Here is a 23100-nt window from a genome sequence, read left to right as displayed (position 1 = left end):
AAGTCACCATTTGCTTTATATGGTTGCTGCGGCATTTGGAGGATATAAATCATCCAAGATACAAGAAAACTGGAAAAGCCACTAAGCTAGAAAGTTCTAGGACATAGACAGAACTAAAACCTGTTGCCATGTCTTAAAATGAATGCTGTGAAATATTGAATACATTGTAGTTTGAAAACTTAGCTCTCTTCCCTTATTTTCTGCTCCACATTCATTACTGGGAGAAAAAAAAAGGGGAGGTAAAAAGCCCCAGGCGTTTAGCCCCTGACCCACACATATGGAAGGTTGAGTGAATTGCTCTATTTACCTTTATCYCATCCTGTGGAACTGTCACTCCTTGTGAAAAGCTACAAACCCCTACCATTAAATTATTTTGTTAGTCTGTGAGAACTTGGCTTGGTGAACAGGCCTTACAAAACCTTTCTGTGCAAGCCTCACATAAAGCTCTCATAAACACATCCACGTATCAGGTGGCTTGTTATTAGTGGAGCAAGGGTGAACTTGYACTTACTGGAAATTTCGAAATTACTTTTTTGAAATGCCGCTATCCTGAAAAATCTTCCTAGGACAAACACGGAGGGGATAATCGAGTGCATGAGACAAGGCTTTTCTCACTTCGCCTGAGCAATGAACATACACCGGACGGGGCTCGGAGYAACCTGGTGYAGCAGAAGATGMKTCCTRTCCTGGCWGAGTWGGGACCAGACGATCTTTAATGTCCCTTCCAACCCACAGCGCCCTATGACGGTATGCAGAGGACAATTCACTGCGGCGCCCTGCGCTCGGCTTTGGCATCCTGCATCACCTTTCGAGAACAGRACTCACACACCCCGCCCGCCCCCGCACAGAGGGCGATAGCTCATCTCTCCGGCCCAGGGGATGCTCCCGGCAGGACGCCCTCCGGCCGGGCTGGGAGATGCTCCATCCATGGCCCGAGGGGTGCGCCCGGCACAGCGCTCCCGCAGCTCCCGAGGGACGCGGCTGCAGCCCCGCCACAGCTCTCCGGGGCACCCGCCACAGCGCTCCCGCAGCTCCCGAGGGACGCGGCCCCTGCCCCGCCACAGCTCTCCGGGGCACCCGCCACAGCTCTCCGGGGCACCCGCCACAGCTCTCCAGAGCACCCGCCACAGCTCTCCGGGGACCCGGCACGGCGCTCGCTCCGCTCGCTCCTCCCATCGCGGCTGCTCCGCCTTCCCGACCCGCGAGCCCTGGGAGGCTTTTTTCCGTGAGGAAGTGGCTCGACGGTGGGGTTGAAGGAGGAGAGAACTGCTGGCTAAGCGGAGAGGAGGCGGGGCAGGGCGGTGTGGGGGGGCAGGGGCTGAAGGCCGCGCCGGGCCCGGCCGAGTGCCAGCATGAGCGGCGGGGATGGCGGCGGGGGCCGGCCGGGCGCCCTCAGCTACGGCCTCCCCTCCATCCCCTCCAACAAACTCCCGGATCTGCGCTTTATCAGCCGGGGCGCTTACGGGACCGTGTCCGCCGCCCGCCACGCCGACTGGAGGGTCCCGGTGGCCCTCAAGTGCCTGCAGGGGCCGCTGCTAGACAGGTAYGGGGTGGGGAGGGGGCGGCCGGAGCGGGGCATCGCCAGGGGAAGGGCTGAGCTACACCCGCTTTTCCCTAAACCAGACCCCACAAAGGGCTCGAGGTGCCGGAACGAGATGCCGGCGTGGGGTTCTGAGGTCCGTGGATCAGATCTTGGTGTTTCCGTAGGCGGTCTTTCTTTGATTCCATGGGGAAGGGGGAATCCCATGAAGAGTGATTCAGCTTGAACCAAGAGAAACTGCGTACCGCCCCGGAGCTTCCTCTCTTTCGATTTTTATAAATGGGTGGTTTCCGTCTCGGTCTGTGAGACGCTAAGTTGTTTCTTTCGGAGATRTCATCTGCATTGTGCGCCTCGAAGTGGGATTGACAGAGTTTGGCTTCTTTCTGGGTCTCTTGCCTGCTAACCATTTTTCTGAGGTGTCAGTGGGATTACAGTGATTAGTATAGATTTGGTGTTTAGAGAGAGAGAGTGTACTTTGTATCTAGCAGAGATTGCTTCGAGCTTCTAGAAGAAGCTTCTCCAAGACAATGCACAATTACTATTTTTTCCCCAGATCTCAAAGTACTGAGAGGAGCTGATTTAAAATAATAGGCTTGTAGGCCCCYGTGTACAACTGGTATTTTCCATGTAACAATCGTGTTCCCCATTTTCCAGGGACCCAAGTGTCAGCATGTTTATTACAGGAGCTGTCATTTCATGTAAGGGGGCAGCAAGTTGTACTTTTTCATTCATCTCTGTGTCATTCGATCCCTATAGTTCCAATTTTTAACATATCAATGTAAATTTGCTGTCTGAAGCACTATTGGCTGTAAAGCTGCCTCTGAGTCTTGGTGTCTTTAAGTTTTGTTGCCTAAGATTTCTTTGATCTAGTRTTAAGTCTTTAGATAGTATAACTTCACTCAGAAAGGCTTCCAATCTCATGACCCGAAATACTAGAATTTAAGACAAGCTTGTTTTAAGCTCTTTCACCTCTTATTACCCGAGTGTGTGTATACTCAGGTTTTATCTCTGAAATCTTGCCAGAAATGGAATCTCAGTTATGTTGTATTCTCTGATAAGTTCCAGGGCTGGAGGAGGTTGTGTGGTGCGGGTTTTTTTTGTTTCGGATGTTTTTTTTAAATTTAAATGTCTGCTTAAATCCCTGCTAATTGGAAATACAGCATYTTTCCTCAGAACTTAGTTGGGAGAAAACACCACATGCTATTTTTAGGCTTGCAAGAATTTGGATTAACCTGTGAAATTATGATTAAAAGGGCAGGTGAGGCAATCAAAATAATTCAGTCACCTACCATATATCACACGAAGTCCAGAAATGCTATCAGAAGACTGAAAGCTGTAAAAAATCTGTTATACCTGAGTCTCTGCAGCAAGTGCTTTGTTGCTGTATAGCAGGCAATATAAAATGCCAGCCTGTTAGTGTTGTCRGGAAAAGGGATGAGTTCATGGTGCAGTTAATTCCCCAAGTGGGAAGTGTGTGCTGTGCATCCCAGAATATGGAATGTGACCCATCATAGAGCAAAGCCAGATGGGAAGCTGTTGTGGGAATGCRCTCATTTAGGCATTACTCAGTGCCCTTCTGGTATGGAGTAGACAAAGGTGAAGTGACTGACAGACACAGGAATAGATTTCAGCATGTCGCAATTTATTTTTTCTGCGACTACAGCTGAATCCCATTCAAATGTGCCTAACTGTCTGAAAAACCCCTAGCTTCCTCAAATCTAGTCATTTCTAGAAAGAAGGAGGAAGGCAGAGAGTTGTGTCTTTCGTCCCTTGCTTCTCTCATAGTCTGCCTTTTTACTTTTATAATTTCCTAGAGTTTCCTGTAAGTCTTTTTCCATCACACAGATAAAAGGACCTTAATTTCACATCCATCAAAATTCAAGGTTTCCTGAAAGAGAAAGAGCCACAGGCTTTAGCACAGGAAAAGAGCTTTTCCTGTTTAACTCCATACGCCCTGATGACCTTTTCTTTGTGAGGGGTGAATCCACCATGGTGGATCCAGACTGCCRCAAGTGCTTCAGGGTGTRCCCTGAGCTTGGTGGGCACAAACCRGCTCTCACCCTGGAGCTGTGCTGTGCACATCACACAGTGCTGTGCTGAACAAATCGTGGTGGACACAGCCCTGGCCYTAGCACAGCCCTATTGCTTCTGTCAGACTGGCTCTCAATCAAGGATCAATCTTAAATGTCCTGTAAATGTCCCGTATTTGGATATCCTAGCCATGTACATGTGTCTGTACCAGTCTCTGCTGGTATAAAATCTGATGCCYGAAAAAGGCTTAGAAATAAAACCCCATAGACTGGTGCCTATAGAGCTGTAGGTATTTGTTTATTACAACGCTGGCGTAGCACTGGAGGTGAGGGGGATTTCTCCTCCTAACACACCTGCCTTTGCTTCAAAGTAGCACATATTTATACAGTAAGCATGGTGTAACAGGAACATTGTCTCTGCCCCCCATATGCCCACCATACACCCACCACTATACATGGGCATGGAAATCCATGATATCACAGTTTTACAAGTGTGCATGTGTTATCCTAAATTCGGCGGTCACGGGGGTCTCCCCCTAATGAGATACCATCCTCTTCATCATGGTGGACTTTTCACCTTTATCTTCAGGGCATGCRCAGTTGTGGTGTTCATGTTCTTTTYCTAGTCCTYCAAGTYATAATTTTCAATTATTTTGCTGACTGTCCCGTACTTCTGCCAAGTTCTCATTAGTGCTCTCTATTGTTCCTTGTTTATARCATCTACCTGTCTACTTTCTTCAGAACTTTTTCTGATTTATGTCCCTTGGTGATTTCACATATCTATGTACTAATCCAGCTGGTTAGATTACGTGCAGCTGGTACACTATATGTTGCTRATACACTATTAAAAAACTTATAGCACTATATAAAAAGGCTATCATTGATAATATATTGAAAGTGATTACATTGTATTTTAATAATATGTAAAAAGTTATTACATTCTTATACTGATAATGTATAAAAAGGCTATAGAAAGTTTTGAATTAATAGGCCTCATAAGCACCTTGTCACTTTGATAAAGACCATATGTATCAGATCTAAAAGTTTTTTCATAGAATTATCCTTCGTAGTCCAGCTCTCCTCATTGACAACAAACCCTTTTTTTCAAGACTATTTGAGWTGTAAGGCATACCAAATATTTTCTATTTTTAGGGATAGAAACATTCTCAATCTTAAAAAAACTTGGTTTTCTCACATCCACATGCTACAAGGTCTGAATTTGTAAAGATGCATCAAACCCACATTTATGAGGAGCTTTGAGGTAACAGAAAGGATCCACRCAGTCAAATAGAGGCATAAAAACGTGATGAGGCTGGTCCATTCCTGCTTCCTGTGCAGCTAGGGAATGTTTTTTTCCAGAGAGCGATTTAAAGCAGGGGCTCAGTTTGAAGGAATGATTTCTGCRAAAACACAGCATAGTTAATTTCTCMTTTTTYCTTCAGWAGTTGAAAGTRCATTCCTTTAGACCCCATTATTTTAGTGTTCATCAGAGGCCACAAAATGTTGGAGAACCATGAATATTAAAATCTCCACTATCTAGGAGATAAAAATTGGGTCTTATTGAAAAGTCAGGGTTTGAAGATGTTCAGTAAAGTAGGACAAATACAATAAAAGTTAGCATTATGGTTACAAAGAATGGTGGAACTTGGAAGTTCTGACTGGATCTATATTTACTGAAAACATGGATGAAATGTGTGGTGGAAATAGATATGTGTGGTACAGCAAAGCCAGGGAAGCTGTCTTGTCTTTGCATTTGCAGATTCTAATTTGTCTTACACTGTCTTGTTCTCAAAACAGCATGGTAGAAATCAAATGGGAAAAGGTGGTGGTGCTACATACAGGGATATAATTGACAGAGAATATAGTTACCCCAGCATTTGTTTTGAGTTTCCTAATACTGATATGGTAATGTTTTTTATTTGTTTGCTTACTTTCTTTAAGTGATAGGAACCACCTTTTGAAAGAAGCAGAGATATTACACAAAGCCAGGTTTAGTTACATTCTGCCAATTTTGGGAATTTGCAACGAGCCTGAATTTCTGGGGATAGTAACAGAATACATGACAAATGGGTCATTAAACCAGCTGTTGCATGGGGTAAGTGTACTTATGGTCTTTAAATATTATACCTGACTGCTTCAAGCCAATTGCAATTTCCATACTTAGTATAGTAAAGTATTTTATTTACAATGTTTCGCATTAAAAGACAGTCATTACCTCTAGTAGTTTTTGGTGCTCAGGTAGGTCTTCTGTATTTCAGACAACTAAACTCAGCTGACTTAAGTTTTATTGAACTTTCTCCTTTAATGTTGTGACCTATAACTAGCTTTATGTTGAATTATTGCATGCAGTCACTTAAAAAATCTCAATTGTTCTCTAATTAGATTCTGAAATATGCTTACTTCAGCCTAGSTTTCTGAATAACTGCCCATACAAATACTGATATTTTTTCATAAATTTGAATATTTTAAAAAATTAATTGAAGATTTTGACTTTATAGAAGCCAAATGTTGCTGATATCAACAGATACAAATATTTCTACCATATCTTATTCTCTGAATAAGTTCTCCTGTGCTGAACTCTCAGTTGCTGCCATTAGCTTGGCCTGAACATAGTGTTGCTACTGTAAAGCTATTGCAATTGTGTCTCAGTAGCATTGAAAGCTTCTTCTCCCCCTTTAGTCAACACATAACTGATGCCATAGAGAGCTCATCTGTGTGTTTTTTCAAAAAGGCATTAGTGTCAATATAACTTTCAAGATTTCAGTTGAGTTTTACTGCAATTGTCTTATAATACTGGTCATATTTATAAAGGTGGCATTTTGTGCATACATTCAATACAGMTTTTCTTGTTCCCCAGTGTAATTTGAAGATATTATTTTTGCGATTCTTTGTGTAGGACTCATAAATTGTGAGTTGCAGCTTTCCTGCAGGAGTTCATCTGTAATTAATATTTCTACATGAATGAATAATGTAAATGTTCTACATCACATATAACAGTCGTGAATTATTATGTGAATGCTAGGGGTTGGAAGCATAGCATTGCATGGTTTTTATTTTTTAATAATATTTGTTTTAGTAGCTAAGGAGTCTTAATGCTCCGTTACAATTTTTTTAAGCATTTGTGTAGTGTATGTTTTAAAAGATTACTGCTTGCCCAAGTAACTTTCTGCTTCTTATAAAATAAGTCTTTGTGTTTGCTGTTTGATCAGAACAGAGGATTGTATTCAGGTTTTGTCATTTTATCTTGGCAGAAGGATGTATATCCTGATATTCCTTGGTGCCTGAGATTCCGCATTCTTTACGAAATTGCTTTGGGAGTAAACTATTTGCACAACATGAATCCTCCGTTGCTGCACCATGACTTGAAAACCCAGAACATTTTGCTGGATGATGAGTTTCATGTCAAGGTAGGGTTGTTTAATTCTTACCTTCTTCAGCATTCAGAATGAGAAAGTGTTTTAATTATTGTAGAGTAGGAAGGGTGAGGTTGCAGCCATACCGAGAGGATGTAATTGTATTCTGGACCTTTTCTTCTGTCCTTATAGACACAACTTTGGAGTTTTTCTTTTGAGAGCTCTCTATTACTCAGTTGTGGATTTTATCTATCTGAAAAGACCTGATTTTATCTATTTTATCTATCTGAATAGATAAATAGATTTTATCTATCTGAAAGATAGAATTTGGGCTGTTTCTGCTATAGCCGCAGCTGCTATGCAGTAGTGGTGACACTCTTGTTTGTCAGCTTTCYACAGGTAACTACATATGGCCCTCTCTGAGAAAAAAATAGAAAGTGTTCCTGCCCAAGATGCTCTGACAAGTTACTTCTGATAGGCAGTAGGTCAAATTCATGTGTTAATGCTCCAATTGATATTTCTCATGCAATATGGACATAGCTATTCTGTTGCTGTAGAATAAGAGCATGTAAACCATGACTTCAAAGTCTGAACATGTTGGAARATGTATTTTGTGAAGCTCCTTAGAACAAGCAAACATATATGGAGAATTATGAGTAGTTTAAAACTTCAATTCTGCCTTTTAAAATGCCACCGCCAATATGTAAAGAAGAGACTAAAAGTACTTCTGACAAAATGTTTGGGTGCTTCCATAACTGCAAGACTTCGGTTTGTTGTTTCTTGTTTTTTCCAAAGATCCTCTGTTTTTAAAATTGATAGAAAATGTTCTTCTATCTCTATTGCACAGAAATTTTTSTTGGCAGCAAAGTGCTTCATGTGGCCTTGTCTCCACTCACACCCTCAGCAGGTCATACCTCCTCCCACTCAGTTGTGCCRGTATTGCCATCTCTTGAGCTTCTTGATAAACCTGATCAGGGAACTAGTCCAAGCCATTTTTTTATCCACTCCTTTTTTAATCCCTAAAAGCTTTGGTGTGGCCTGGTGCTCTGAACAGTTTATTTGCTGGAGCAATTGAAGGGAAGAGACCTTCCCTGTATCCTGCAAGGAGAGTCCTTGGGGTTTTAAACAAAGCAAGATTCTCTAAATTAGTACAGCTGACAGGGAGTGCAAGAAAGGTCATCATGTATGCCAAATAGAAGAAGTATTGCATATGTATAAAAGGGACACCATTCACAGAGTGCTTCTGACTGTCCCTGATCTACTGAATGAGCAAGAGTTAAGATCAATTACAAAGAGGAAGGCTTGATGAGAGTGAGTGGTAGAGAAGAAAGGTTAYTTTTTATTGTGGATTTTGCTCTTCTCAAAGCTTGTTTCTGTTGTCATAGTTGCCACAGAGCTTGCCCAGGCACCTTTGCTGAAAATGTCTTTTCTATTATGCAAATACTGGACAAGTGCAGAGCAGGTAGCTGGCTGCTTACCTCTCCCCCATATATGCCAGACACCACAGCTCAGCCAGCAGGTGTATTCTGCTAAATGTTTATCTCCCTACCCGTAACCTAATCTGATATCTGGCGCCCTGGCTTGTGAAAGCATGAGGATGTAATCAGTTACTTCTTCATGTAGGTGCACTGTAACCTGTAGAAAGGGGCAAGGCTCCAGAGTACATAGTAAAGAAAATATTCAGCAACTCCATGCAGCACAGAATTTCAGAATGTCAAATTTATTCATTCCAGACCAACATGTCATAGTTTTGGGACTGAGGCGAAGTGCCCTAAAATTTTTTSGTGAGAGGAACTACCTCAGGATATTGCCAAGCTGAGTTATATACAGCTACTATGATTTATACTAAACTTGTGCTTTTTTTACAGCAAGGGAAGCTACAAGTAGTCAATGATCTATTGTTTGCTTTTTTAACACAAGGAAGTGATTTTCTTCAGCGCTATCTCAGGAGATTCTTCAGCCCTTCCTTACAAAAACAGGATAGGGCAGTGCTTTAGGGATAGCATGAGTCATGACCTGAGAATGCTTTATGGACTGGAGTCAATGTTTCCTGTTGCTAGGAGAACCACATATTTTTGTGTGTCGGGTTAAGAGCTTTGGGTGACCCCTTCTTATTGGCATATTTCAGGAATTTCAAACAACTGACAGCTGATAAATCCAGTTTATCTTCTCAGAACAACTGATTTRACTTTTCCAGATTGCAGATTTTGGCATGTCTAAATGGCGTGTGGTATCCATGTCACAATCACGAAGTGAATCCTCTTTGCCAGARGGAGGGACAATTATCTACATGCCACCTGAAGATTACAACCCCAGCCAGAAAACCCGGGCAAGTGTGAAACATGATATCTACAGGTAACACACGTTGTTCTCAAGTGGGCTTTGAAATTTGAACTCAGATTTGATTTACTGAACTTAGATTTTAACATATTCTCAGCAATTTTATTTTTTTTCAGTGGCATAGGCAAAATTAATTGGGAAATAAAGAATTGAGTGATAATGGATTTAATGACTCTTTTCTTTTATGCCGTGAGAAATGTAATGCTCAAAAAATTTATCTGACTACAAAACAGTTTGAGGAGACTGGTTTCTATAAATAAGCWTATACATACAGACAATGTAGGGAAAGTAGAAAGCCATTCACAGCATTAACTCAGTRCACATACTCTTTTAATTTATGTAATCAATTAACATAATTTGCAGAATGTACTTGGAGGAAAGAAGACAGCCTATTTTTGGAAAGGAGGTAGAGAAAAACAGGACCCTGGCATTGGAGAAAGTTGTYGTAGGGGTTTCCTTAAGGAATAATTTACTTCATGAACGTTGTGGTAGTTTTGTKTTAGTCAGTCCTGAGTACAAGTAATCAAATAGTAAATAGAGTGGTAGTGGCCCATATAACAAAAGGCAATCACTCTGAGGATATTGGAGTTACAATTGGCTGGTCTGAAATGGTTTGGAGAGTTCAGAGATTACTTGAAAAATTTTGGGAAGAATTGTCATGTGTACATGAAGATGGAGGAGGCATGAACTGGTCAATTACTGTGACAAAGTCCATTATTCTGGTGCAGTCTGCCACCTTTACTTTCACCAATCTCTGACACAGATGTAGAGATCACTCAGTTTCAGAGGGTCCTGCTCACTTACAGGGAGGCCACTATTTCWCTTAATCATCCCTTGCCCTTAAGGGGCACATGAAGTTCCTTCGCATTCCTGTCCAAAGAATACAGATGACAATATACCTGCTTTCCTTACCCTTTGATGAGAAAATACAGATTAGGAAAACATTGAAAAAAAGAAACCTTGTATTATGGGAAAAGAAAGGGGGACTGGTGACTTAATGAATGGATGGAGATGAAGAAGACAAATGTTTGTTAGATTGAAAAAAATTCTTTCAGAGGAATAACAACCAAATGGGAGAAAATAAGAGAACACATTAGTAAAAGGGCATAGAAAACTGAAAAATTGGGAAGGAAGGAGATTATTTGAGAAGAAGAGAAGCTGAGACAACATTGGAAAGAGGGATGTTCAAAGAGAGAAGACATGAAGGTGCAGAGACAGTGAAGGACCACACAGGAGGATCTGTGCATGATTAGAAGGAGATGCTATGAMGCAGAAATAAGAAAGGAAAGCAGGAATAGTGTAAAGGGCAATGCTGCAGTGTTGCAGAACTGAGAAAATAACGTTTAACTGTAGAGAGGTTCCAAACTRAATGAAAGATATTATTAAATATTTGGGTATTTTCCAGATGTCTAATTAATTGACCATAGCTGAGTATTGTTGAGGTATTGAAGCTGATTTGTGAAAAAGGATCTTTGCTAAGGAAACAAATGGTTTAAACAAAAATCAAACACCATTAACTTCTACAAAAGGGATCATTTGCTTYACCAAAAAAAACAGTCTGCATGGATTTATCAGGAGTGCATCAAAACTATATTTTCKAACAGGGAGAACTGCTTTTATTAAAAGTTACATGGATACATTTTATCATTGGTAAAAGTTAAAATGTAAACTGAATAAATAGGAAAACTCAATTTATGTGGCTGCTTTTAAGCATCAATTATTTGCTTCTGCGTWTTTTTAATTCTTCTTAATTGGTTGCTGTCAGTTGATACAGTGTAGTTAAATGTATCTGTATGCAAAATGTGGTACTTTTTAGTGGTGCAGAAAGAAAGCTCAGTATGTTTGCACCATGGGTGGGGAGCAGCCCTTAAAGCAATTGATCATGGTGATTRTTTTCTGGAATGACAGTGTCGTAATGCCTGTAAAGACTTGGACTGACAGCATGGAAAGATTAATTTGTCAGCATCTTGCATGTACTCTGAAATTAYGGAAGGACTGAAGTTTTAGCCTTTTCTAAATCTGAGTAGTGGAACTGGATAATTCAGTACAATTGTGGGATTTRTATTAGGACCTTTTGGGATAAATCATGGAATAGAGCTTCATTTAGATGTGGTAGAATATGCCWAGGAAAAAATGGAGAGRAGGACTGMGACTTTAATGCTGCTTTTAAATGAAACCATGTAAACTTATTTAAATGATAATGTTGTTTAAAGTTACATTTTTAAAATACATCCTGATGGCTRAAGAGAGTGACTAGTTTACTAAAGATGGGGCAAGTTTGTACTCACCRAACCACTTGCCTTTCATGTTGGTGTGAATGGAAAAGAAGGTCACTGGTTTGAGTAAGCACATGTGTGTTCAATCTCCTGCATTCGTTCAGGGTGGGTGCTGCATGTGAGTGACATCTCTCCCTGTGGAGAAGATGGCTTATGTTGAAAGCATATCTGTGGGCATGGGGGTAGCTGGCATGAGCAATCCAAGTGTAAGTTTGTGTCTTACCTGTCTCTGTGATATTTTGTTGGGATAGGGGTGTGGGTCAAAGCCATCYTCCTTGATAACACCCAGCTTTCCTTGGGAATGTCAGAGAGTGTCAGTCCCTTCTGGGAATGGGCCAGAGTATTGCAGTTAGGATGGAGCAGCTGGCTCTCTGGGGCTCACTTGAATTTGCGTGCTGAGATTTAAACTCGATGTACGTAATTCACAATGTATTAGTAGAGCAAAGTTAATACAGATCAGGAATAGAAGTTTATGTGCCATGGATCTTTCCTGTACTTAATGGTATTAACTAGTTCTAGCTGAAGTCACTGGTTACRATTCCTGCTAGTTTTCAAATATTCATGTCACCATTTTAATTAGCTACAGTCAATCCCATGTGTGGGCTGGTAAAAACACCAAGATGTTTTAAAAAAAATGTAAAGCCAAGCATATTGTATTACTGAGTGTTGGTTGTCTAAAGTAACATCTTCTGTAYTTTTTATACTTTAAACAGTTACGCAGTTATCATGTGGGAAGTGATGTCAAGGAAACAGCCATTTGCAGGTAAGGTTTCCTTTAATTAATTTTCCTTCCTCAGCTAGAGGTTAAACCTAAAACCTGGGGATTTCATTTTAGGGTTTACTTTCTAATAATGCAACTTGTAAGCCTGTTGAAGAACATATGGGGATACTTTTCAAATTAGATTCATTTTTTAGTGACGTTTTCTTTTTTAATGAGAGTGTTGTTTCATAAATTAAAAGTACTTTTTTAATCAATTAAAAAAGAAATATAAACTTGTTTTCATGAACGATAATTCTTTGCCTGCAAATCAATTATTCCTCCTAGAGAGTAAGCTCTTTATATTGCATATATTTCTAATGACTTCACAATGTCTGTTTTGACAGAAGTTATAAACCCCTTGCAGATAATGTATAGCGTGTCACAAGGACAGCGACTAGACTTGAGTGAAGAAAGTCTATCAATGGACGTTCCTCATCGAGGGCTTGTCATCAGATTGATGGAAAGTGGATGGGCACAAAACCCAGATGAAAGACCATCATTCTTAAGTGAGTTTACCTTGCACAATGAGAAGGTTTTTAAACTGTCAGATTTCTCTTGAACATGGTACATACAGAGCAAAGTCATAGTTGTGAAAGAGAAGTGTTAAAGATGTCAGGAGATATATGTGATCAGTCTTGTTGCTTATGRTAAGGTGCACGGCTGCTTCTTTGATATCTGCAAACAAAATTTTATTAATGGAATTCTGTGTGTGCCATAAAACCAGATTGGTTGGTTGGTGGAGTCTTTTGCATCTGCCATCTCTTAATTTACCTGTAAGAAAGCTGCAAATTTTGTTTAACTACTTGTGTTTGAAGGATTTTTGTTTATTGTTGAAGATAATTTGGGGGTTTTAAGCAGGGTGGGAGAAGTGAAGTATAAAATGAGTACTGTGGGATTTATGAGCACACAACCAACACCAACAAGTCACTGCACATCAGATGAATTGTAGTGACTTCAACTTACGTTTGCGTCTCAGTATAAATCTTTCACTGGCATTTTATCTTTTATTGTTCCGTGTCCTTTATCAATCTAGAACTGGATTTTTCTTTTCTAAGCAAGGAAATGCATCTTAATACAATATTTTCTAAAATCAAAAAAGAATAGACACATCATGATATTTCTGTATGGATTCTGGTCTTCCTATGCCAATTAACAAAAAAGAAAAATGGCAATTTAAGTCTATGGTCACACTGAAGGGAAAATTTTCTGGAATATGTACTAGAGTGTGAGCTAATTTGGCATCTCTTCTTAGTGCCATGTCTGTAGTAAGATAGTCTTTGGGAAAAAAATACATTGCYTTTGCCTCTACTTAACTATCATAGAAAGAAATTGCAAAATTGTTGAAAAAGCAAGGGAAGTAAAGCTGACTGGCGGGGAACTTAAGCAGTACCATAACACAGGGTCACAAACACAAAAACACTCAAACCCAGTTTTTATTAAATAAGAAGAGCTCAGCTAACCTGTCTGTTCCTCTTACAAAGAAAGGATAAAGACTGCTTATCACCATCTTTCTGCATGTGCTTGGAATGTGTACCTACAATTTAATTATAGTCAACAAAAATTGACCATGCTAGTATTTCAGTGTGAAAAATGGCCTGCCAAACCTATAAAACTCCCAGTGTTGAATGCTTGTCTTGAAGATGCTGGTGTAAAAAAAGGTTCATATGGAAGAACAGTGGTAAAATTGTAATAAAAACATAAAACATATTAATAAGGATGCCATGTGATGAGTTGCTAGTATGGTAAATTAGTTTTTCTGAATCAGTGGAGTTCAGAAAAAATCAGTACAATTGTGATATGCTGTCATCCTTTCCTGAGGTTTTGTTGCATTTGAGCACAGTTTCAAAGACATTTTTATAACACATTTATGTCATAATGTGGAATATTTAGTATTATAAACTTGTAAACACTGGGAAACAGGGGAGCATAGCGCAAGTGGTTGTTGGCTTATTGGACTGTCATGTGCCTCTCTGTGTGAGCAATGATTTTAACTTCTCTGACCCGCTGCATTTGGTGAGAGTGAGGCCAGTGTCATTTGGTTTCACTGGATGTGATAGGTCAGTGCTTTGACTGTCCCATCTYCTCTGGCCCTGCCTCATGCCTTAAGCATGTATTTTGGATATTGCTGTTTTGGGGTTTGTTTGTCTTTCTGGTATAAGTCTTTAACATCTCTTCTGGAGTGGGAAGACAGCAACCCACTCTGAGGTCTTACGGTGTTTGGTCACATTCARCCAATCAGGTTTGATGGGTCTACCTTAAAACACAGCAAACTCACCAGTCTTTCCATTCCACAAATGCAAGACTTACAGTCCAGCACAGTCCTGRGTCTCTTTTGATACACAGTGATAAGGTGGCCATATCAGGACAGGGTTTCCTTTGGTTGTGCGAACTGTTCTAATAAGTAGAAGCAAGCAGCTTGTTTTAGTAGCATTGGTGGTTTGATATTTATCCATAGATTATTTTTGTAAATGTGAGAAAGACACTTTAGTAAAACGACAACTTGATTTCACTTCAAACTATTCACAAAGTACTCTTCCCCTGTTTAGAATGTTTAATAGACTTGGAGCCAGTTCTGCGAACATTTGATGAAATAGCTATGCTGGAAGCAGTAATTCTGTTAAAGAGATCAAAGGTACGTAGCTTTTGTTAGGGTCATGAGTTGGTCAAATAAGTTGGTAACTTTCACCTTCTAAARGAAGTGTAATCTCCTTTGTTATTTCTCCTCAGTCTCCTTTGTGTAGTCTTGTATCTGGTTGAAACATGTGTTTATGCAGAGCTGTCATCTTGTCTTAYAGCAGAAATCTAGTACAGGTAAATGTTTCTCTTGCAGTCACTGTATGAATCACGATGTATTTACAAGAGTGGAAAGAAAGCAAATGGAGAGCAGACGTCTCTAAATATACCTCTGAATCCTGAAAAGGTAAATACTTCACATGTTGCATTTGGTGTGTCAACATCCTGACYACTTAAAGGAAGGTTAACTTAGTAGGGGGAGTTGTTCTGCACTTTCCTGCGTGGTCAGGAAAGGCGTGAAATGCATCACGTGAGCCAGGGTGTGACAAGTGCAAAGCCATATATGTAAACATAGTAAAGGATGAATATGCAGAAATTAGAAAGGCACCTAAATGTGGGCAAGCTCTAAATATGGCATGAAGCTGTGCAAGGGGTTTAGATTAGTTATCAGGAAAAGGTTCTTCCCCCAGAGAGTGGTTGGGCACTGGAACAGGCTCCCCAGGGAAATGGTCACAGCACCAAGTCTGGCAGAGTTCAAGCGTTTGGACAGTGCCCTCAAGCACATGGCATGACTCTTGAGGATGGTGCTGTGCAGGGCCAGCAGTTGGAYTTGGTGATCCCTGTGTGTCCTGTCCCACTCAGCATATTCTGAGTCTGTGATCCCCTCAAGGAGGGATGCAACACACAATGCATGCCAATAGTAAAAGGATGTCCACTGCTCACTTACACTTCTGTGGAGCTTGCTTGTATAGRGTGATACAGACTGGCATTTATGTTTTGATTCTTAATGCTGCTGCTTTTGGTTCTCACTAGTTGTTRAACCTGTATACAAAATTGCTGTCATCTTTGGAAAAATACAAGTATTGGGATTATATAATTTCTTCTACAATTTTAATCATACTTCTATTGAGCATTTAGATAGCAGGGCAAACACAGTGATGGAAAGGTTCTCTAAAAAAATTGCAAATTCATATTTGTTTAATGTGCCTGTTCACCTGGATTTCTTTCAGCCAACATATTCTGACTCCATACAATGTGATGCACTTCCCCTTCGGAGCATCTCTCCAGATGCATCAAAACTCCAGTCTATTCCCCAGTGTAATATCCTCTCATCAGGTAAGATGGTCTTTGTGTAAATTTAAGTTCCCATTGCAGCTTTACACTCTCACTGTGACATAGCATTTGAATAGAATGTCTATGTCAGAAAAAGATGTCTTTTGTAAACTTTGTGCTCTGGGTGAAAACAAGAATTTTTAAGTTCTGATTTTTCTGTTTCTGTCACTTTAGAAATCTCTAGAGCTCACAGGTTCAACTTTCCTGCTCAAATGTTATGAGTGCAGAGGTAACATTTACTTGTCCCTTCAGACTGTGGGCAGTTTAGTTAACTCCTTTTTTTTTTTTAATTTGTGAGCCGCTTCTGAATATAAAAAGGCTGCACATTTTAAGGCATTCTAGAAGCTGAGTAAACTCAAAGTTTCCAGTACAGCCCAACCTTTAGATGAYTTTTCATTCAATAAATAAAAGTGGTTTCAGTAGATTGCTTTGAAAAAGTATCTGCACAGACCTTTTGTAGCTATTCCCTTTTATGAATAAAAGTTGGCAAAATTCCCCGAGAAAACTCAGTTTTGAGGTTTTGTTGATGTCAGAAACCAGAAAAATGCTGTGGGTCCCAGGTGTAGTAACAATACATTGTGGAACTAAAACTGCATATAAGTTTCTTCTCTTGATGGAATGCAAACATATTTCAAAAGAATGGRGTGTCCTCTGGCATTGCAGGGACCAAGAGCATGAAATCAGACAAGATTGTTGACTTCACTGCTATAAAATAAGGATGTCAAAAAGTATTCTGAGGTGCTGTAAAGCCAGAGATGCTCTGGTAGAGATAGGAGAGCACAGGCAGTTTCTTTTTCAGCTCCTGTTTGAACACATACACAGTTTTGCACTTCTACTCAGTGTACTAGAAAGATATAAACACAGGAGGAATCTGGGAAAATAAATTATGGGTGGTTTAAGGATTTTCAGTTACTGGAGAAAATRGCAAAAAGCAATTTCAGCTGTACCTCAGCAGAAGCATTTACCTACACGTGGCATAAAAATCTCAGAGATGAAGAATAACTCATATTTACCTAGCTTAATAAGTATGTTGTGATGAATTTTAAAATACGAAATATTAGTTGAACATGAGCTGTAAGTGTAATCACATAAAATAATGATAAATACCAGCCTTTCTTGCTGATGGTTCTGTTAAAAATTGTTATGTCTGCCTCTGAAGGTTAGCAATGAAAATTTGTTGGTGCAATTAATTTGATTGATCAGCTGGTGGTCATTTTATGGAGTCATTGCTTAGACTTTATTGTGTTTATCTAGAGATACTGTAAAGCTTGTGAAAATAGTGCCTACAAAACCCTACCACTGCAGAATTGTTTGTTATTACTTTGCCAATAGCTGCATCAGGTGGTGTTGTAGCAGAAAGCAAGACTGACATTCCTCATYTTTCAAACTCAGATACAATTGTTTCAGGTGAAAAATCTATTCCCAGCTGATAGCAAGGGAGGAGTTTGGCATGCCACCAAGGCAGAAGTTAATGACAATAGATTTTAGCTGAGTTGTTTTTTTCCACCAGTACAATTAGAATACTTTTTCAGAAAATTGCTTCTTCAGAGTTAAGTTTCTCTTTTAATCTTTCCTTTTTTTTCCCCTTCCCTAGCGAGCTTTTCTTGGGTATTTTTTTAAACAGCTCTTTTCCCTCTTCTCATTTCATTTCTGATACGGAGAGTAATCCTTTAATATACTTTGTTTTGCTAGCTGAACAGGGTGCACTCTTTTGAAATCCCTTTGTAAAAATAAACTTCTAGTATCCTAACTAGTCCTGGTGCATATTCTAACRTAAGTCATTGAACCAAGGCTACTTAGTAGTAGAAAGAGATGACAAATGTTTTTTGTTAAAAAATCCCGTCTACTTAGTATACCTTAGAATTTTATTTTTTCTTTTTCACAAGGTCCTTCATTACGGAATAATCTACTTAGGGGTTGTTTTTTTCCTCATTTCACTTCAAATCATTAGCCCCAGCTTGAAACAGAAAGTCTATATCTCATATTTTTCCTTCTGTATTTCTACTTATGTTACTCTGGTCTTCTCGGTCACCTAGGTTCTTTTTGAGTAATTTGAGTCAATCTGTTTTTTTCTGAATAATACCTGAATAACTCTCATTAGCATTTTTTTGAGGGAACTGGGATTGTTTAGCCTGGAGAAAAGGAGGCTCAGAGGAGACCTCATTGCTCTCTATAACTGCCTGTGAGGASGTTGTGGCCAGGTGGGGGCCTCTTAACTGACAAGCAATAGTAGCAAGAATAGGATGAGGGGAAATGGCCTTCAGGTGTGCCAGGGAAGTTTAGATTGGGTATCAGGAAAAATTTCCTCAAGGAATGAGTTGTCAAGCATTGGAACAGGCTGCCCAGGGAAGTGGTTGAGTCACCAGCCCTGGACATATTTTAAAGATATGGCATTTCAGGACATGATGTARTGGTGGACTTGGCAGTGCTGGACTCGATGATCTCAAGGGTCTTTCTGACCTAAACAATTGAGTGATTTTATGTCTGCATTTTTTTATGTTGTGGTCACTTGTCAAGGTAATTCTCTCATACCAGTACAATCCTAGTAGTTTTGTCTTTTTCTTAGTAAATYAAACATGTATGCCTAAAGATCTTTAACAATCTGTCCCAGCAGAGCAGCTTGAAATGCTTTTCTGAAATGATCTTTCCCTGACAGTGGTTGTCTCCTTATCCCTTTTCATTCAAGCAGTAGATAATACCTGCTGCTTCACACTACATAGCTCTGCCCAACTTTCTCTCTTGTTCATGAAATAAAATACTAGTTACTGTGAGTTCTAATCCACCATTTTAAAAATACTGAGGATGTTTCCTACTCCTGCTCCATGTACTTACAGACATGTTCTTCTACAGGTCAACAATCAGCTGGGTATACACCTTCAGATTTCCCCATTGGACAGGTAATCTTGAGTTGTCCATGGGGCTACCTCATTGTGTCTTTAGATGTTCATCTGAATTCTTGCAGCTGCATCTCTGGTTCWCACTTAACATCTTATGAAAGTGTCATTATCAGGTGACACTGTGAAAGTCTGTACTCAAAGCTAGTTACAGAGTTAGGCACATGTCCTGTAGTWCATTTTTCATCAGCTGCTTGTCATCTCTTTCTTGAGTCATTCCTACTGCTGCTTTCATACMTGTCATCCTTTTCTACTATAAAAAAAACCTAAAACTAGAAACTGTTAAACTTCCCACCTGATATAAATCCTTTTTACTTTTCTTTGCAGAAGTTTACATGAAGCTTTCATATCCTGTTTTTGATGTGCAGAAAGCTCCCATTGGCCTTTCACTGAATGTAAACACTGCTCTTCATGGCCTTTTCCCCTGTCTGAATCTTTAWTATTTTCACCGTTGTTACACTGCCAAACTTCATCAAAATAAATTATTCTGCTTTCATGCTGATTTCCAGTTACCTCTCCAAATACTCAAAGGATTTATTTTGTTCTTCTGGCGCCTAAAAAATTTTTCTGTCAAAGAGAGCTTTTTCATTAAAGTTTATATCTAGCATATTTGTAYTCCCAATATTTCTTTCAAATAAATCAGGACCCCAAAACCCATRGTCAGGCCCTAGTAAAATATAAGGGACATAAATGTACTCAGAATTTGAGTTGGTTTATGACCTCTTCTATGGGATTGCTCTAAATTGTCTCTGATGGCTGTATTTTATTTGAACACAGAAGTAGTACATCTTGTTCTTTTTCTTCTTTCTCCTTTTTTTTTTTTTTTTCTAAGATGGAAATTCTGGGTGTCTACACTCTCTCAGAAGCCAGAGCATGGATGGAAATCTGTCTGTACCTCAGAGTGCCAAAGTCCTTGTGCATCCTTACAGTAATGTTCTCTCATCTGACAAGACTATTTCAGATGCCTCAAGTTCTGCATCCTGTGTGCTGCAGTCATCACCGGTTCCTTCAGGTACAGAAAATTTAATTTTATTCCAACACTCACAGTTAGTGTTCTAACATAAATRTATGTGTGTATGAAATGGAAACTGGAACTGTTACTCATCTGCAAAATGAAAACAAAACATCTTCAAATKAAGAATGCAAGTGATTCTGTCTTGTAGACTTACATTACAAAGTAAGCAAAATCAGTGTAAAATGTGACCAAGTACCTGTAGCTACTAGCTTTTTAATCTTATCTTAATCAAATTCCTGCTGSCATGGGTCTTCTTTGTCCCATTCCCTTTGCTCATATTATTTCTCCTATCTCCTGCTCCCGTAGCAGTGTTACAGTCCAGCAGAATGGGAGAAAAACTTAGTCTGAACTTAGTCACCTTGTTGCCTGCCACTCCTCACTTTTTAGGCTTTTCAGTCTTCCACTTAGTAATGGTGGGGCAAGGAGAAGCAGCATCTGTGTCAGCATCTCACCTTGAATGACCCTCTGTGTTAGCTGAGAACCCACTACATTATAGTCTTATGCTTCAAATAACTGGTAAAAGTTAACACAAAATTTAACAAAAAGGAACTTTCATGGTGAATTATTCAGAATTTTTATTTGAGGGGCCACACAATAGCATGCAACTTTATAAAAATCTCCTGCATCATCTCTCTTCTGAGAATCAACACCTTTTCACTGTGTGAATCCCCCTTTTGAGACAAACACCAGGAAATTACAGGGATATTTTCAGTAAACTTCTATAAAAATCCCCCTGGAAAGTGAATTTACCACGTGTCTCTTTTTAGTACCAGGTCGGGTTGAACACTGGAACAGGTTGCCCATGGAGGCTGCAGAAGCAACATCACTTGGAGATGCTCAAAATTCAGCTGGACAAGGCCCTGAGCAGCCTGAGTTATCCTTGAAGTTGGCTCAGCTTTGAGCAGGCCTTTACAACAGATGATCTCCTTGAGGGTCCTTTCCAACCTAAATTATTCTGTGATTCAGATAGAATAAATATTCTAACCACCAAATTTGTCAAATTGGAACATTTTAACAGTTTTTTTCTCAGTTCATTGTTCTGTGGCAATGTTTATTGACAGGCAATTACAATCACTTCCTCTTTTCTAATCCTTTCCAATCTCAGATTTTGTATTGGAAACCATACATCAGAATGTAGCTCATCAGTGGATCCAAAGTAAAAGAGAAGAAATTGTTGATCAGATGACTGAAGCATGTTTGAATCAATCACTGGATGCTCTTCTATCAAGATTTTTACTCATGAAAGAAGATTATGAACTGATAAGCACCAAACCTACAAGGACATCAAAAGTACGACAACTGCTTGATACTTCAGACAGCCAAGGAGAGGAATTTGCCAGAATTATAGTACAAAAGTTGAAAGATAACAAACAGCTAGGACTTCAGCCTTACCCAGACATTGTATATAATTCTCAAAGACTGCATCTTTAAATTTATTCTTTCTTTTTGAAACCTTGTGAATATTTCTTACAACATGATCCTTGTTTCTATATAGTATTTTATATATGTGCAGCTTTGTCTTTACTGTGCCTTTGCAGAGTCTCAGAATTGACCCTGCGTTCATCTACCCTGCATTTCATGAATGATCAGTTAGTAATTTGGAGTGCAATCATAAAGCCAAACACTTGACAGTTGTTGACTCAGTTTGTAGAAGTATTTTGTTTATACATGACGAAAAAAAGCATTAAAGGTTGGCTATTTTACATATTTGTTGTTTATACACATCCTTTCCTTTCACCTCACAGGACTGAGGCAGCTCATCTTACCATGGCATGTTTGTTTTCCACCTTCCATCTGCTCTTTCCACAGGGGAGGGAAAAAAATCTAAGTGCTCTATTCCAGGGCTGTTCTGCTGTGTGTATAATAAACTTTCTTCCTTAAGCCACGTTGGTGYACATACAGAAGAGTGGTAGGTGGGAGGAAGTTTACATGGTGTTTTTACAGGACATTTTATTGGTTTGGAGTTTTTTCCCCATTTTGTTGCCAGACCAAGTGTYTCTGACCACAGCAAAAGAAGAATGTAAGTCCAAAGAGGAGCCCAAGGGCAAGGAGGACATTGTGCTTGTCATATTTGTTCTGCTCAGAACTGATACAGTTAAGTATCAGTTCTAATCTAAGTGTCGACCAAAAAGGCTGCAGCTATAGCCTTTTGCATTATTTGGTTATAATCACTTCAACTATTCTTGAAATCATAGTGGGGTGAGATCAAGATAGAGTTTAAATAAGGGTATCCTCAGTTAACASCTCTTTTACATTTCCTTGGTCATCTGCCTTGCCTTTGTCATCTGCCATTTTACCACCCCTTAGCTTTGTCAGCTGCCATAAATATTTCTCATGTCATCTTATAGGATCAAATTTCTGACTCAGTTTTGGTATTTTCATAACAAACAGTAGTTGGGTGTGTACAAAGATCAATCATGCCCTGCCCTGCACTGCTGGAATAATGTGCAGGGGTCTCCTGCCATGACCTGCCTTAACCTTCTCTAGATAACAACTCTGCTGTCCTTTTTCTGTCTGAAGAATGGTGCTAATGTGTTTCAGGCACAAATGAGGCTACCTGRGAGGAAAAGGTATGTGGTATTTTTGTGGTATTGTTTTCAGTTAATTTCACAAAACCTTAGGGACTTTATCTAGGTGACTTCAAATCTAGTAAAAAAAATTACTGGTTTTAATTTGTTGGAACACAGCACAGGCAGATTATTTTYGCAAGCACTAATAAATAATTATAATTGTACTATCTAAAATTTGGGAAAACTCAAACTCCACATACAAGAATGCTGAAATCTGCCATATAAAAGGAGCAGATAAATGAAAAATCCTAMGCAATGGCTGTTTCAAAACCTATGTAAATGTGAGATCTCCTCCATTTCAATGATTCAAGTGTCAGTGTCGTCATGACTGGTTACCAACAGCTTACTTTTTTCAATATCTTTATGATTTTGTGAACTGAATCATAAGAATACAATGTATATTTTATTGGATGGGAGGGACATAAAATTCTTTTTAATGAAGTAAGTCTTTGACATAAGCTGGGTATTTGCCTTTT

At 39.5% G+C, this 23100-nt stretch overlaps 1 protein-coding gene across 4 annotated transcripts; it reads left to right on the top strand.

The window, feature by feature from the left end:
- Window positions 1–1299: 1299 nt before the first annotated feature.
- RIPK2 (receptor interacting serine/threonine kinase 2) lies at window positions 1300–23040 on the top strand. Of its 4 annotated transcripts, none has more exons than XM_057371099.1 (12): window positions 1300–1543; window positions 5512–5665; window positions 6822–6977; window positions 9121–9278; window positions 12253–12302; window positions 12644–12805; window positions 14846–14931; window positions 15130–15219; window positions 16043–16148; window positions 18996–19042; window positions 19872–20051; window positions 20822–21215. In XM_057371099.1, the coding sequence occupies exons 1-12, from the start codon at window positions 1353–1355 to the stop codon at window positions 20936–20938; spliced, it is 1497 nt and encodes a 498-aa protein (XP_057227082.1). In that variant the 5' UTR covers window positions 1300–1352; the 3' UTR covers window positions 20939–21215. The 4 variants fall into 4 exon arrangements, with proteins under 4 accessions (XP_057227082.1, XP_057227084.1, XP_057227083.1 ...); XM_057371101.1 differs by having other exon boundaries at window positions 1302–1543; window positions 21160–21256; XM_057371100.1 differs by lacking the exon at window positions 18996–19042 and having other exon boundaries at window positions 1302–1543.
- Window positions 23041–23100: the final 60 nt, after the last annotated feature.

This window comes from Malurus melanocephalus, unplaced genomic scaffold (assembly GCF_030028575.1).
Source record: "Malurus melanocephalus ecotype Western Australia unplaced genomic scaffold, MMel_1.1 scaffold_141, whole genome shotgun sequence".
Classification (NCBI taxonomy): Eukaryota; Metazoa; Chordata; class Aves; order Passeriformes; family Maluridae; genus Malurus; species Malurus melanocephalus.
The sequence above is the reverse complement of the archived record's forward strand: the minus strand, read 5'-3'. Positions and strand labels throughout refer to the sequence as shown.